Source organism: Chaetodon auriga, chromosome 13 (genome assembly GCF_051107435.1).
Source record: "Chaetodon auriga isolate fChaAug3 chromosome 13, fChaAug3.hap1, whole genome shotgun sequence".
Taxonomy (NCBI): domain Eukaryota; kingdom Metazoa; phylum Chordata; class Actinopteri; order Chaetodontiformes; family Chaetodontidae; genus Chaetodon; species Chaetodon auriga.
The window spans coordinates 13,128,093-13,144,989 of record NC_135086.1 but is presented as its reverse complement, the minus strand read 5'-3'; the positions used below and the strand labels follow the sequence as shown (position 1 = coordinate 13,144,989).

The 16,897-nt window shown below is 41.3% G+C and overlaps 1 protein-coding gene across 1 annotated transcript in view; it reads right to left on the bottom strand.

The window, feature by feature from the left end:
* The window catches only part of ubr3 (ubiquitin protein ligase E3 component n-recognin 3), a 38,303-nt gene that overhangs the window by 19,967 nt on the left and 1,439 nt on the right, over positions 1-16,897 (bottom strand). The window contains exons 2-24 of the mRNA XM_076746922.1: positions 16,568-16,707; positions 15,957-16,109; positions 15,399-15,554; positions 14,973-15,013; positions 14,636-14,702; positions 14,422-14,552; positions 13,954-14,182; positions 13,113-13,292; positions 11,730-11,863; positions 11,494-11,580; positions 11,349-11,414; positions 11,170-11,259; positions 10,943-11,071; positions 10,540-10,592; positions 10,306-10,439; positions 9,333-9,418; positions 9,111-9,252; positions 7,973-8,069; positions 6,562-6,703; positions 6,047-6,151; positions 5,776-5,946; positions 3,072-3,517; positions 1,365-1,453 (exon numbers count right to left, since the gene is read on the bottom strand). Of these exons, the coding sequence (XP_076603037.1) occupies positions 1,365-1,453; positions 3,072-3,517; positions 5,776-5,946; positions 6,047-6,151; positions 6,562-6,703; positions 7,973-8,069; positions 9,111-9,252; positions 9,333-9,418; positions 10,306-10,439; positions 10,540-10,592; positions 10,943-11,071; positions 11,170-11,259; positions 11,349-11,414; positions 11,494-11,580; positions 11,730-11,863; positions 13,113-13,292; positions 13,954-14,182; positions 14,422-14,552; positions 14,636-14,702; positions 14,973-15,013; positions 15,399-15,554; positions 15,957-16,109; positions 16,568-16,707 (3,068 nt within the window). The remainder of the gene's footprint in view (positions 1-1,364; positions 1,454-3,071; positions 3,518-5,775; positions 5,947-6,046; positions 6,152-6,561; positions 6,704-7,972; positions 8,070-9,110; positions 9,253-9,332; positions 9,419-10,305; positions 10,440-10,539; positions 10,593-10,942; positions 11,072-11,169; positions 11,260-11,348; positions 11,415-11,493; positions 11,581-11,729; positions 11,864-13,112; positions 13,293-13,953; positions 14,183-14,421; positions 14,553-14,635; positions 14,703-14,972; positions 15,014-15,398; positions 15,555-15,956; positions 16,110-16,567; positions 16,708-16,897) is intronic.

The window sequence follows — 16,897 nt, the reverse complement described above, 5'->3', positions numbered from 1 at the left end:
TCAATGCTGACTTCAAGCCCTGACAGCAAGTCCAGCTGCCTTTGACGTAGTACATCTTGAAATCCTATGTTCTGGATCACTGACACTTTACAGGACCATAGCAGACTCAAGGAGGAATTGTGACAAGTGACGTTACACTTCCTGGAGAAAATGATGCAAAATGCAAGTTTGTTGGCAAACTCAAAGATATCTGCCAATTTTAATTTCATTCCCTTGTTTTAAAGTCATAATCTCATTTAAATGTTACTTCAGAACAGGCGATGCAAAGCCAGCAGTGAGTTTAAAGTAAAGCAACTAAAGTTAGTGCTCAGCAGGAAATGTGCAGAAAGAGGTCAGAATACAGTCTTGCCAGAAAGTTCCGTCTGATCACAGCAGCCATTATTCATTCACTAACCATGCTGTGTCAGGGTGGGCCCTGGGAGTCCAGCCCACTATTAGTGCTTTGATCCTATATGCCCTCAGCCAGCAGCCACCCACATTCCCACAGGAGCCCTCTCCTCTCAATTTCTCCTAACAGGCCTGCAGAGACCACAAACTCAGACTCGGCCCACTGTCACCTTGCCCTGATGAAAAAGGCATTGCAATGATAGGTTTATTTTAGCCAACAGGACTTTTCTTCAAGGGCTAGAATAGCAAGATGCCCTTCATACAAAAAGTGTTAATATGTGTTTTGTGCTTTTATAAAGGTCTTGTACACCTATGTCAGAACAAACACCGTTTGGTAAGCACAGTCTGTCAGAGTGGTTGTTGCAGCCGCACACAGTGCAGCGGTACATGTTCAGTCCTTGCTGAAGGCACAAATATCCAGAGCAGTGCTCTATGCAAATTGGCAATTTCCATTCTTCATTTTTAGTCAGTTTTTCTTGATTATACAAAGGAGAAGGGATAGAGTAAACAAAAAGCTGCCCTGAGAAATTTGCTTATTTCTCTGAAATTATACTGATAACAAATAATGTATTTTTTAATAAAACTTCAGACTTGAAAAATGAGCACTCTCACAGTTTGTGCCTGTCCTAAAAAAAAAAATGCATGTGTTCAAAGTCACAGGATTATAACAAATGAGAAGATTACACACACCTCACCTTGTGCATTTTATTCTAGACTCCTCTGTGTGGCTGTGCGGCATGAAGGTTACAGTACACTGAATAGAGCACTTCGTTTTACACATATGTTACGGTGAGTACGTCAAGTAAAGACTGTGTTAGCACAACAGCCCCACTGCTGCTGGTACGAAAGCAGGCAAACTCTTCGCAGACAGCATTTGACCAGTAGCTGCTGCAAATGATGTGTTAGTAATTTAAAGTTCAGAGACCATAAAAAATAGGTAACACCTTGTCAAAAAAGGTGAGCGGGCCTTTTCTTACCAACATCCATGGCTGTTTCCATGAAACTCTTCTGCCTGGAGGCAAATTCAGCAAGCAGCTTCTGCTGTCTCTCTCTGGCCCTCTGACGTCTGGAAGAGAGAACAAGTAAAATACTCTTTGAAGAACAACCCAGTTGAGTTCAAAACCAAATGAATACTAATGGTGCTTATGCAATGGTAACATAATCAACTACTGAAATAAGATTTTGTTTTTAACATCATTTTACTTCCTCTTGTGAGATTGTGCTGCAGGAATTAAATGATTTCCATGAGAAAGATGTAAGTGGAACCTTTTGTGCACTGACAACAAGCACGAACTCCATTTAAGAACATGAAACACTGCTTTCCCCTTCATAAATGCTTTGCAGTATCCTGGAAATAAGCATGTGTGCTGTGCAGGGCTTGTCTCTCCTGGTTGCACACAGCATGTGCAACAGTCTCTTCCATGTATCAGGGGACACTGATATATACAGCAGGTGTCTGGTCGCAACAAGGCTGTGTGTGAAAGTTGGAAAGGTTGATTATTAAACTAATACGGTGGGTTGAGCCCCACTCTGCAGACTTGCGGGGTGAGAGCTGACTGTAAATTAAGTCCCTAATAAGAGGACATAAACAAATGCTGACAGGAGCGTCACAGCTCAATAATTTTCACTGATGGCTTCAGGGTTGCCGACAACCAGCGTGAGCAATGGGCAGCGGCTTCTCACTTCTCCCCGCCACTGGCCGCACTGCTGCCTGACTGTTGCCTTGGAAACAGCACTAGTTCGTGCAAATGGGAGAGATTCTACCTTTACCTTTGTCTGTGGGGTGAAGCCAACCCCAAAAGCAGGCAATTATTAAATGTTATAGCCCATTCCATCATCATTAGAGGAGAGAAATGGGAGACACGGACTAGTGGTGAATGTGAGGGGAAAAGCCAAAACTCACAGAGTTTGACTTGATTTTTTAAACAGCCGACGGACCCTGTTTTTCATGGAGGTGCAAAGATGTATTACAGCGTTAATGCAACACATATTGTATTGCAAGCCTTTTTCTTTTAAAATAAAAAAAGCTGGTAAAAAGATTTTATTGCCACAAGTACGCTAAAATTCAGTAAGTTTAGCTTAAAAAGAAGCATCTGCTGCTGCTGCTGCTGCTGCTGCTGCTGCTGCTGCTGCTGCTGCTTTGGCCAAATATTAATGGTGATATACAGAATATATGGAGAGTTCAATTGCAGAAACAGTTTTTGATATTCCTTTCATATACAAAAAGACAAAAGTTGGGAAAAATAATACTACTTAAGAAACAATAATAATAAATGTAGCACAAATATGTTTCTCACCACTCTGTACTTCCCAGACAATATCATACTGAAATGTCTTATTCAGAGACATAAGAGGAGCCTTTTAAATGAATTTAAAGAATCATCATTTCCTTTGATTTATCCTATATTTGACTCACACCTATTGCATTGTCCTTGCATACATAACTTAGTGCCTTAAGCTGTTGCTGCCATTGCACTGTAATACTGTAACGAATAATTCTCATAGTGCTGTAAACAAAAGTATAGATTACATATTGCTTATAGATTCTAATCATAAAAATCATGATACAACTCCTTTTTAAGCAGTAATGAGTATGTTTTTATGCAGCATGGAGCTCTGCAAATGTACATCCATAGTGATGAAGACGTAATTTAACAAAGACAAACGGCACACAATTATGTTACCTCTCTTCTTTATCCATGGTTTTCTTGTCAGAGGGACTGTTCTTCTTTGGTGGAACAGGAGGACACACCTTCCCACAAATGTCCTGGATGCTACGCTTGATTTGGCAGCTGCGCGTGGCCGCCTTGGTGAGGATGCGCTCAATGGCTGTAATGCCATCTCCATGAGCGTGACGGCTCGTGTCCATATCCTCCAGCCAGGATGCCGACAGAGAGTTCTGCTTGGACGACAGCTTCTGGTGGAGCTTGATGAGGAGGGACAGCATGCTCTCCCGGATCTCCAGGATCTCTGTCACCAGCTGAGGGGGGGTGCCTGGTGGGACCCAGCGTGTTGAGGAGCTCTTGGGCCGGACAACCTGGGTGGCTTCAGTGTTGCTGCGGTTGATTATCTCCTGGAACTTCCTCCTGCGCTCCGCTACGAGGCTGAACACCTGAGCTTCACGCAGGTTCTACGAAAGCACAGAATAAAAAACACACATTTCTACAATATACAGTATGTATTTACATGAAAGCACATCGGTATTTGGTGAAAATTTTTTCGTGAAACAACTTACAACATTTGTTTTGCGTGGGTCTGGGAGAGTTAAAGCCATGCCCTATGATTAATGTTTAAGGGACACACTGTGAACACATGTGGTGCATAAATAAATTATGTCACACACATAGAATTTTTTTCTCCGCACAAAACATTTTAATCATCAAGGCCACACCAGATCAGCAAAATGCACAAACAGATCTGTCCTTGAGCACAAACATCACCAACAGCCGGATGGACTTTGATGAATCGGCAGGGTGCTTCATTACCATAGTCAAACAGGCAAAATACACATAAAAGTCTAATTAAATGTCCATTATAAAATTTCACTTGACGTTTCATGAATACCTTTGCCAATAGCACTCAGAACAACCATGTTCCTGAGAAAATTCAAATCACCCTGATGTTAAAGCACACAAGGCATCTGAAGGATTGCCATGACCTGACCTGAGAAAAAGGACCTGAGCTGCACTGTTAAATAAACATACATCATATAGCCCAGTCAAGGCAACATCAATCATACTGACATGCGGTTAAAAAGCATTTACCCAAACCTGCATTACACATGTAATTAGTTTCAGCAGTCAGGAGGGAGGGAAGCTGCTGAAGCACAGCATTATACACACACCTTAACACACAAAGGCCGACGTCCTTTGAAAAGCACAAAACAAACATGTGCAAAGAAATTCTGTCATAATGAAGATAAAAAGTAGACAAATGCAGCTGCTAGTGGCATCAAAGCCGTCAGCCTTTTTATAGAAATGGATGTAGATAGCTACCTCTCTCCAATTCCCTGTAACACGCCTGGAGTTCTGTGGAGCAGGTACAGCGAAATGAACAATGATAACGATGGTATGAAAGAGGAACATGAAAGCACCCCCCAAAAAAAGAAAAAAAAAGTAAGATGATAAAGTACCCGTGTGCATGTAAGGTAGGAGCTCAAAGAAAGAGTGTGTGTGTGTGTGTGTATTTTTTAATATTTTCCAACTATGGTACAAAACCCATCTCAGAAAATATCACAGCTTCACAATATGTATAAATGTATATGGCATGATAATGGGCAAATATCATACCACTGTACACCGTGAAACAGATGTACAGCTGCAATCCCAGTGCCGACATTATCACAGTAGCACACTAAGTGTCACACATGGAAATGCCAGGGGAGCACCAAAGACACCAGGATTTATCATCTGTTGACCATGAGCATTTGTACCAAATGTCTTGGTATTCCTTTCAGTAGCTGTTGGACCAGAAATTAGTCATTAAGCAATGTGACCCTAAACTTTGTCAACAGCACCTGTGAAGTCTGGCAAGTCAACTTCTTGTAATTTTATGACTTCAGTATGTATAAAGCACCTATTTGCAGGACATACCTGTATTGCAGAACACAGTATTCAGTTAGTACTTGATGAATTGATGCTTGGTGAATTATTAAGGCAAGAGTTTGACATATTTGGAAATATGCTTGCTGAGTTAGATGAGAAGACTGATACCACTCTTACATCTGCACCGTAAATGTGAAGCTTCAGCCAGCAGCCAGTGGGGTTAGCACAAAGACTGGAAATAAGTGGAAACGGCTAGCCTGACTATGTCCAAAGCTAAAAAAATCAGCCAGGACAGAAGTCACAAAACCAGATCTTCTGTCCTGTAATTACCTTTTTTTAGTTTAGATTTTTTTTTTTTTTTTTTTTAACCTGGAAAATACGTTGAAGTCCCACATACTTAAGTCTCTCCTGTCATAATGTCTGGTTAAAATAACTCCCGCTGCCTCTCTGACAGGCCTGGCATGCTCTATGGTTCATCAAGTGTTTATGGCTGACCTTTACGCAGACAATCAACTGCTAATGCTATCCAGCAGATACACAGCGTTTGCACTGCAGTGCGTTTTTGAGCTCTTGATGAACTCAAGTCCAATAACTCCCTGCCCTTTGGCTTGGACCTCCTGAGAAAAAAATCTGGCTCTTGAGCATTTAGCTGTCCAGCTTTATTCGCCAAGCCACTGGTTTAATTCACTCCAGTTGTGTACTGGCAGGAAGCGCACAGTCAATAACAAACTGTGAGTCAGTATAGTCAATGGAAGTTTCACCTCCAGCTGTTTCTATTAAAGTGGCATCACACTGTAATTGATGGTATTGTCCGCCTGTTGCCTATAGCAGACCAGAATCTTACCTGGCCATAAGAAGACGCTTCAGTGCTGGTGCTGGGAGGGGCTTCTCTCTTCACTTCAGGAGCTGTCTCGGGAACCCGAACCCTCACAAAGTTGATGACATGGTGCAGATTTGAGAGGAGGCTGGTGCCAGGGAACCAGCTGTCATGGCAGTGCTCCTCAATGCAAGGCTCCTGGAAGCAGAAGCTCTGTGTAAGTGTAAGACACTGGTGGACACTAAGCATCTACACAGTGAGGAGGACAGCGGTGGGGACTCAGACACACATGTCTAACCTCGTCCTCCTTGTTGTCTTGAACTTGGTTGTCCAAACCCAGCTCGATCAGGTACAGCACCATGCACAGCACATGCTCAGACATGTTCTGATGATCCATCCATATCTAGAACATATTGTGTAAGTGTTAGTTCACACTGAGGAACAAGCAAAACCTCCAGCTTGGTTCATGACCATTTTACAGTTGATAAAACAACAATTGTTATGGTGAAGACAAATACTATCGTCCTCACAGCTATGCCAGTGTTGTTACTTGCTCGCCTGTCAATGCTTTTGTCTTTCAGTTTCTATACGATGCCTCATCCACTGTATGAGGTCCGTTCATCCTGCACTTAGCCAGTGTGTTGTACCAACATCTTGTAACATGTCAGCACGAATTAATAGCCAAGTCATATTATGTGTGCACCAATTAAAGATGGCAAACAGAAGCACTTCTAATTTAGCTCAAGGGGTAAATTGAGATGCAAGTGCAGCATTGTATTATACCACATGAACTGCTGCTGCTGAAAGGCTCACCTTGTAAAGGAGAGTGAATATCACAATGTGCAGCGTCTTGCAGTGCAACAGCTTGATTAGGCCTTTGTAACACGGATGCAGAGGGGTCCTCTCCTTGTAAGGTGGCCACGGGTTGCCGGTGTGGATGCCACACTGTTTTAAACTAGGTGACATCATCATAATCATCAACAGGAAAGATAGTATCAGAGGAACAATCAGTAACACACAGAACATAGTGATCATCACACCAATAAGGGCAGATGCTAACTTACATGCAACACAAGGTTGAATGACTGTTTGATGAAGTGACACTTAACACTGTTCAGAGTAATTCACTGCACAAAAGGTTTTAGTCTACGCAACAGAACAGTTGATAGGCAGCACAGCGGCTCACTCTATTAGTGATAATGGGACCATTGTTATATACAGCCCTGATTCCAAAAAAGACGGGATGCTGTGTAAAACATAAATAAAACAGATGATCATTTGCTAATCCAGTTTGACATATACACCACTGAAAGCAGTACAAAGACAATATAATTAATGTTTAACCTCATCAACTTCATTATTGTAAATATCTGCTTATGCTAAATTTGATGCCAGCAACACATTTCAAATAAGTTGGGACAGGAGCAACTAAAGACTGGGGAAGTTGTGGAATGCTGGGGCTGTAAACCCAGCGGCAGCCTGACAGACCATCCATCATATTCAAACACTGTGAATGTGCAACAAGAGGCTGTATCAGACTCTGAAGGTGGCAATGGCAGCTTCAATATGCTTCAAGGGGAAAAGTGCCTCAGCTGGTTTTTAACACCAAAAAGAAAGAAAAGCATATAGCATGTGTGACAGAAGTACAATTCACTACATCAGCGATCTGTCCGTACTTTCAATTTCAGCTGTGCTAAAAAAGGCCAGGCTAAAATCCCATTTTAAAAAGATTATCTTCCCAACTACCATTTCAAACACAGAAGCACTCACTGAGGGACCCTTTCGTTCTAATTAGCATCTTTGCACGTTCCTGCGACCTTCGAGAAAATGAACACCAGGTATCTCCTTCACCTCCACTGACACGTTTGTCTTGGGAGACGTCTGTACCACAACCAAACAAGAAAGATTTCCTCAATTCTATTACAATTTAGACTGTAATATTGATTTTTCCCGACAGCTATCTAATTGAAACCAACCCAAGGCCCCTGGCAGACCTGACCTTTCTTATCATGTCCATTCATGTGCAGGTGAGAGGAGTGACCCTATAACAGGCAGCTTGTTTTTTCATGAATACACACAACAAAAGAAGAGAGTACTGTTAAGCAAAACCCGAGGAAAATGTGTGAAATATGATAGAAATGTTTAAATGAAAATCACTGAAATACCTAAATTATACAAACAAACCATCTACTTGGACCAATCAGGGGCGACAGTGTTAACTTACAATGCTGAGTATCTGTCCATTGCTGACTGGACGTCACGCCGATAGACTGTTCTGAGAACGACCATGATGGGGTCAAACTCCTTCTCCCACACCTCCGCTAGATGTAAAAAAGGAGAGAGATGTCCTGTAACCTCTGGTACAAAGTGACATTGATTCACTTGCCTCCTAGTTCACCTTCTCTGTGTAAATGGTGTAAGCCTGCCCCCAAGTGGCCTACTGAGGAGTGACGACATACATGTAATGCAAAAGACTTTCAGCCTATTCAGGCCTCATATTCATCATCATTTTCACATCATTTCGACGCACACATTAGAATATAAAGAGTGTGTTTGAAAACGCGCTAAAAACAACGTGTAAATAGTGTTGGGATTATGACATTTCTGTTACTTTTATACAGGTGAACAGAAATTATTCTAGTGATTATGAAAAACGACTGCACTCAGCTCAAATAATTGTGATCAAGTTATTATGTAATCATTCTGACAGGCCTAGACACGTCGGCATTGAACATAAGTTTGTTTCTAGTATGCGTCATACTATATTAATACAAACAATCTAATATAAATTATGCACCAAGGACTCCTTTTGAATACAGATTAGGATCTGTTGAAAAATGTTGTATATGCCAGGATCTAAAAATTCATTGTTCTTCTGATTAGGGAACAAAGTAAAACTTTGCACATACACATACTTAATTGTTTCTAGGAACAAATAAAGAACTTTGGTTGGATTCATGACTTATTTGTAGTGAGTTATCGGCCATGAAATAGCAAATAAAATGTTATAGGTGGATGTTGAGAAAGTCAATTTTTTATTATGTTTTCAGATCAAGCTGAAAATACAGCTCAGTGAATTATTTAATGTCACTGGCCCACTATACTATTTATTTGCAGTTTTTCTCAATTTTGTCCCAATTTTGAACGCCCTTCTCACTGCAGTCGTGGTTCCTGCTAACACTACAGTCGGCCAGTGGAGGGCTTCAGACCAGCACGAGGACCTCTCGACAGCAGGTTCATGCTGTCCTCCAGATACAAACCCCACCGTGCAGGTGCTGCAACTGTCCAATACCCGACAGCCATCATTGTTTTCACTAGTGCAATTTTCTAAAAGGTGAACAGGTTACTTGTTTCATGCCTACCTTTCGGTGTATACATGCCCTGCTGCATGGAGCCTCCAGGTTCAAACACTGGTGCTTTGAAGTCAGCCACAGCAGAGAGCATCTCCTCAAAACTACAACTCCCCGGTACAATGCCACTCTTTGGGTTGGGATTTTCAGGAATCTAAGAAAACACTGTTAAGGAAAAAGATTGTCATGGATGGCTGAATATAGTTGCTCTTTATCGTGAGTATTGAAGGATACAAGATCTAACAGCGCGCTGTGTGTACGGTCATTCATACACAACTGCGAGACCATCTCAGCCCGAAGGATCTCGTCATCCGTCATCCCTGTTAGTGAGAAGCAGAACATGAGGACAAACTGATAAAGAATAAAACCCTTAACTAAATACCAATCAGCAGAACTCAAGAGTGGAGGCTGTGGGGTTTAAGCAGATATCACGTTAAGTGCATTTTAGTCCGTTTAAGCAAGTACCATAGAATTCATATGTGACCAATGATGTGTGCTAAACAGTTTAACAGGAAGATTCTGACTACCATCATAATCTATCACAAACTGCAAAGAGACACAGTCCTCTCAGAGCTGGGTTTCTTTTTTGATTGGAAATTGTGCAGAAAACAGCATGCAGAAAACTTATTAGCTAGAAAATTATCAAGAGTTTCATTTGTAGTTTGGTCAACTCCAGCAATGAATATTAACAGGCTACACTAAATTTGTCTGTGAGGGAAGGTGCCAACCAATATTTCTCCCTCCTTGCAGCTTGTTAAATACAAAAGCAATTACAAGAACGGCTCTTGCGATTTGAAATTTGCAAGCTTTTAAATTGTGGACATTGATTTAAACACAATAAATCATTCAGCCTGAATTTAGCCTGAACACTGTCTAACCCAGTGTTTCAACACATTTGGAGCAATGTCCCATACTTATACTGCAGCGTTTGGCATATGTCATCATGTAATTTGAACACATTTCAGTAGCCAGATTTCACAGTTTTCCCAGCCATGTTCCTACAGGACAAACCAAACACGGGTTCTGGAGCGGGCTGTTTGCGTTTTCAGTGCCCAACATAAGTTCTCGTACATGCTTAGAAGGGGACGGTGATCTGCAACCTCACCATTATACGCCACTAAATTATTTTCTCAACGCTTCAACACCTCAGACAGAAAACACATTACAAGGTTTATGGAAGCGATTATTACTTATTATTACCACTTACCCAAATGAATGCGAAGGCTCGTCAATATGACCAGGAAGGTCAGTGCTCCTTCAAGCATCGGCCTCTCCTGCTCAGAATCTAACACAGCATTCTGATGCTGCGACGCCATGGTTAACAGGTCAACCACTTTGAACCTGTGTGAGAGAAGACAGCACATACAAGGCTACTGAACTATCTGTTGAATGAAAAATGTAGAAACATTATATGAATGCATATGGAGGAGTTCCAGCTTACCTCTCAAAAACACTTGAGATAAAGTAGTCAGGATCTAGTCTTGATGCACAAACCTGAAAAAGAAGTTCAAAATGAAGAGGAACAAAAAATTAAACTAAGGATTGTTGTTAAAGTGACAACAGCATATGAGTTATATTTATAGTGAGGACAGTTTGACACCATTAACGCCTGGCATTAAAATTTGATCTGTGTCCAGACATTATCCGGATAAGGAAAGACGCATTAATGCAACAACTCACAAAACTCTGTGTGTGATCTGACCTCAATAAGGATAACAAGAAAGCATTAAACATACCAGGTGTAAACACAAAGACAAAATGGGATCATCTATTATCCAGATGGGACACAAATTCCATTTTAATATCAGGTATAAATGAGGTGTCTGTTACAGAGCAACACAAACCTGCAGCAGATAGATGTCTGGGTCAATCATGGAGTTGCAGAAGTGAGACTGCACGTAGGTCATAGCCTGTCCCTTGATCTGCAGACCATTCCTGACCCACATGTTGCTGTGGATCTCTGACAAACATGCCTACAGCCACACAAGGCAACGTTTTGGTTAACAAGTGGCTACAGCCCTGAAGGAGATTTATAAACCACAAATTTGTTTAAGGGCGTCTAGTTTTATACCTGGATTTGGAGTGGATGCACCATGATCTTCATCAGCATCTCTTGGTCAGGCAAGAGGCTGTCCAGGTCCAGGCCTTGGCACTTCACAGCCTGGGAATTTTCCACCAAACAATTAGCTTTAAAACACACAAAAAAAAACTACAGAGTCATATCTTAAGAGAGGGGAGCCTCTGACATACCTTACTGAGGAACATGGCATAGTAGCGGTGCAGTGGCAGGTGAAATGTCACTTGATTCGGAGCAGGCTATAAGAGATATGAGAGCCATGAGAAACAGGAGGAGAAAGACTGCTTGTAAATACGGCGGGTTGGCTTTTAAAAGTACCTCGTCAATGAAGCCAATAGCATCAAACCAGATCTGCAGGGTCTCCAAGCAGTAGCGCACCACAGTTTTAGTATATTCCTGTGTCTCCTGTTAACAGACAATTTAATGTTAAATATTCATATAGGGTTATACAGTAAGTGCACCAGTGGATGCTTGAGATGTATGTTCCATTAATCATTTAAGATCACCAGGATGCACACAGCAGATGTGTGTGAGAGTGTACAGACAGGACTTACTTTCACTTTGCAGTGTGTTAAGAGACCCCACATTGGTTGTGCACAGGCCTCAAGCTCTGCTGCAAACGCTGCATAGTATGTCTGAGACTCAAATTCCACATGTTCATTCAATTCCCGCTTATTCAGGTTCATACCTATCGCAGCAGGAAATGGTTTAAAAAGTTAGACAGAAGAAGAGGACTTGAAAATTCACTGTGAACCTCTTTACCCTTAAAAATACATTTCTGTCCATGCATATAGTAAAGTAATAATAATCATAATAATAAAGTTGATTTGCAGCTTTAAGTGACAAAGAAAGAAATCACACACACCATATGCTTCACATAAAAAACACATTGAATGAACATAAAAACGGGGATAGACAAATAATGCAAAATAAGAGCATATTGGAAGCATTAAGTCAAGTAAAATACATTTTAAAAGAAGTGCACGAGTGTGAACATGTCTGTATGCATGCGTGTTAGCATATTAGCAATTTATATTTTCATGAATGGAATGTGTCTGACGAAAGGCAAATGAATACATATTAAAACACCTGAATTTAAAGCAGGAGCGGTGCAGCAGACATGCATGCAATGTAATGGTGACACTTGTGCACATAACATCAGCAAGAAGATACTCAAGCACAGTGCAGGGGTGAGCGTTATTTTTAGGGACGTGGTGGAGTACACGTGGCAAACGAGCAGCACTGAAGCACAATTCTAACTACAAAGAGTCATAAACCCCATAGCTCGCTTTCTCTACATGGCATTATTGTCTACAGAGGACAGATGAGGTCCACCTCTGTCTGACTAAGCATACTGTTGGTATGTTAAGTCTAACTAAAGAGTGTGCACACGCAGGAACAATCATTGAACTCAAGTGCTATGTTTACCTCATGGAGTTTGCATCACAAAAGACAGAGATATTAAACTGTGTAGCCAGCGGCATTATGAAACCACTACCCTGCCTTAATTGAATAGTTGGGTGTATAAGAAAGTATTAATCAACAACAGTCAGGGTCAATAATATGCACCCCAGAGGATGATATGGGATCCAAGAGGAACATCTGTTTTATGACCATTTGGCTGAGCTGTAAACCTTCTGAACTGAATTATCAAAGGTCAATTTACAGCAAGGCCCCCAGAGTATCTGTCCTTCAACAGATACTTAGCTCTGCATTCAAAGTTTCCATTGATTGAGGAGATGCTTTCCACAACTGATGCATGGGCAAGCCAACTGTCAGTTTGGTCAAAATGTAAATGAGCGAGTGCACTGAACCCCAAAGTCAGCCTCCATCAGTGTGTGAATAAGAGGCATAGCAAAGCACTTTGCACAGCTCAGATTAAAAAGCTATATACTGCATATGTGCATTAAGCATTTGCATATAAAACTATGGCTTACCTTGGAAAAACGACACAAAGCTCATCCATAGCATCAACAAAGAATGGTCCTCCAGGAACTTTTTCGCTACACTTTGGTGTGAGAGGATGTTAATAAAGTCGCTAACTAAGGGCCAGTAGGTGTTGTTCTTCAGCAGAGCCTCACTGCAGTTCACCACGACATGGCGACTGTTGTCTTCATCTACAGGAAAAAAAAAAAAAAAAAACAAGAGAGAAGGAATTACAAAAGTCAACACCTGGCTGTCAATATGGAGTAAAATGCTCTGAAAAATTAAAAGTTCAAGCTGATTTCACTCAGAGCCTGCACACCGAGGAAAGCCAGAGGGATGAAACATCTGTGCATGTTTTTTTCTGCACTGAGTGATTAAAAATAAAAAAATTCACAGCTGCATTTTGCTTTTCTCAAAGCCGTCCAGTATTTCCTTCTTAAAGCATTTCACTGGCTCCATACACCAGTTTCTTCTACTACTAAAAATAAGAGTGCAGTCTTTATGAATCTTACTGATGAGCCGCCAACATAAAAATAATGACCTCCTGGTATGATGTCATCCGTGCCTGACGGCCCAATCCATGACTCTGGATCTTTTGAGCGATGACGTTTTGAGTTGTGACATTAAAGCTCAATCTTTGAACCTGAATTTCAGTTTAGTAAGACAATGTCACTGTGCATTCTGCCAAAGGTGTTCAGGCTGATCAGTCTGCAAGATCAGCAATCACTTCAACCAGAAAATCTCAAGCAGTCCACATGGGGTGATCACATCAGCCACCTGCTCGACTCTTTCCACGTGAAGTGTGGTGAGATGTGTTCAATCAAAAGAATCCAACACATCTGGACAACTTACCCTGAAGTTCACTTTTAATAAGGCAACTCTCCATCATGTAGAGGAGGACTGTGACCATGATGTCCAGCAGCTGACACTCCTCTGTCACATGTCGAGCCAGCTCCTCGTTGCTGAAGAGCTGCACACTAATATGTACAATGCGGTTGGACATGGTGTCCGACTCGTGGCTTTTCATCAGCGTTTTCATGATGAACGCATAATGCTGAACAAATGTTTTCGTAAAAGTGATCTGGCCAGACAGGAAGAGAAACAAAGAAACAAAGAGCATAAAATAAATAAGGCTTACTGTTATGACATCGTGGCTTTTCAGGAGAATTCCATTTTACATATTGTCAGCATCATTTAGAGTGAGTCTATGCCATGACACGCAAAGAAATTACATTGCAATAAAAGACCAGACATGCATGTAAGAGTGAACGTGGACTGTTGCATTTTTGCAGATCAATGTAAACGTGGAACAGACAATACCTTGTAATCTTGATCTGGCAACATGTTTAGTAAGAAGGTGACCATCTTCTGAGGAAACTCATACTTTATCGTCCAAAACAGCAACTCCTCCAGAAAGCATTTATGCTTCAGAGATTCAATAATACACGGGTCTGAGGGCAGAAAAGACACATAGTAAGATGGGCTGTTCATCTAACATACGTATACTACTGCATCACACTTTCTTTACATTTACCTTTGGTACTGCTGCTCAGCTTCACCCTCTTCCTCTGTCCGACAGACTGTCCTGCGTCTTGGTCCTCCTGAGAGAAAACGACAATGACGCAAATTTCAACTCACAGGTCAATGTCTAACAGTAACTGTAGATCAGTTCAGATCAAATTAAAATGGGCTACCCTGAAATGGTAACTGCCAAAACAGTTAATAACAACATCAATAATCACTTCAAGAACTCCATGCAGGCTCTGGACACTTGTGATGGGCATTTTATTAACATTTAATGGACAAAATTATTCATAAATTAATGCAAAATGATTAAAATGAGTTTTTCTTTGTGTGACTCTGGCACATACCTCTTTGTTAGACTCATCTGGGCTCCCTGGTGCAGTGGTTCCTGAGGAAAAACCAAGAAAAACACTTGACCACAAGCTGCCATTAGCAGCATCTTCAGCAACTGGACAAAGACATGCAGATGCCGGAGATATCACAACTCACAAAACTGATCATTTGTTCAAACAGCAGTATTCAATACGGGGTAGAAACACTTTTTAATTCATTCAAAATCATGTATGCCATGTTCAACTTCTCTAGAAATAAGTGCTGAAGTCTGTGCTGTTTGTCAATAAGCTCCCAGTGATAATGTAGGATTTCTAGCATCTGCAGGGCTAAGACCCCCCAAAACTGTATGCAAATGAACAAGAATTTCAAAACAGTCTTAAAGATGGCTGACAGATGATTAATGACAATATGCCCCATAAAATGTGCAGTTGTTATCTTACCCAACAGGACCATTGCTCCTGCACCTCCTTCAGCACCAACAGTGACATCAGCAGTAGCACCTTGGGCTTTCTCCTCCACAGACACCAGACCTGAATTCTTCAAGGCTGACAAATACTTGTCATAGTTCTTTTTAGCATACAAATTCTCCTCTTGGCCTGCAACAGTGAAGCACAACAGAAATTGCAACGACTACTGTAATGTCAAAACATGACGATGAAAAAAACTTGAACTCAAGCGCATGCACAGTATTTGAAGTAAGGAGCGCCTGGATTAGATGTTCTGCTACAGTGTGTATGCATTTATTTTTTAATTTCGAGTTTTGAAAATGTTCATAGTTGCTTAAATAAATCAACCTGTCTTTTCCTCATAATAAGTGGTTGTAATGCATTGGTGACCAACCACAATAACGATGCAGCAACACAAGAAAATTACTTCAATCATTCAAAAAAATGTTCCCTTAAAACAAAGAAAAAAACACTGCAATTCCATGGTGTGACCATGCTTAATCGTTTTTAAACCCACGTTGGTCTGACACACAATCGCGTGTAGATATTTACCCATGCTCAACTCCTTGAATGTTTGCTGATTGGTCAAGATCTTTGTCAGCACAGTCCTCATTGCTCCTCCCATCTTTGTGAGCTCCTCCAGGAAAGAGATCTGAGGCTCCAACTGCTGTAGGACTTTCTGTAGATCTCTCTCAGTTGAGGTGTCTGCAAGAGCAAGATAAGAGATTGACGCTTTCAGATGCAGTACACTGAGAACGTATGCTTTGTATGTAAAGAGTTGCATAACACTGGTATCCGGCTTGTAAAGGAGATCCTGTTATGTATTCAGTGTCAGACTACGGAGTAATTTTGATACAGGGTTTCTGAAGGACAAACACACATTTAAAGTCATTTTTCATTGTGACTTGTGGCATTATAACTGTGTTAAATTGCACAAAAGACATTTTGAGTTCTCTGTACTTTTAGCACTGATTGTGTTGCTTTCATAGAGGTAAAGCAATTATTTATTGCAGAGAAAGACACGCCCACAGTGAGTACAAATGTGAGGAGTAAAAAAAAAAAAGACCCAGAAACTGCTTAGGTTCAGATGGTTAAGATGGTCAGTGGGTCAAAGCACGTTTTCCTCATCCTTACAAAGAGAAGACTGTCATGAGTGTTTTCACCTGGCTCGACGTATCCATCTCTCAGATACTGTATGATGCACAGGATAAAGCGAGGGAGAACCATCTCAGACATCAGGAGGAGGTCTCGAGGTATTGAGGGGACATTCTCCCCAGTTCTCAACCGATGCCGTCTGCAAAACCTGTAAGAAAACACAAAAACAAATATCAGTGTTGCAGGCCGCTCACAGAGATCAAAGCAGCCATTCCCGTCTCGCTCATTAATCCATCTTTGTCTGAATTCTTAAGCATCTTAAATCACTCGAACAGATTACACCAGAAGTACAATTTGAGGAGAGGCTCCATAACAGTCCTGCTAAACCCGGACGGTTG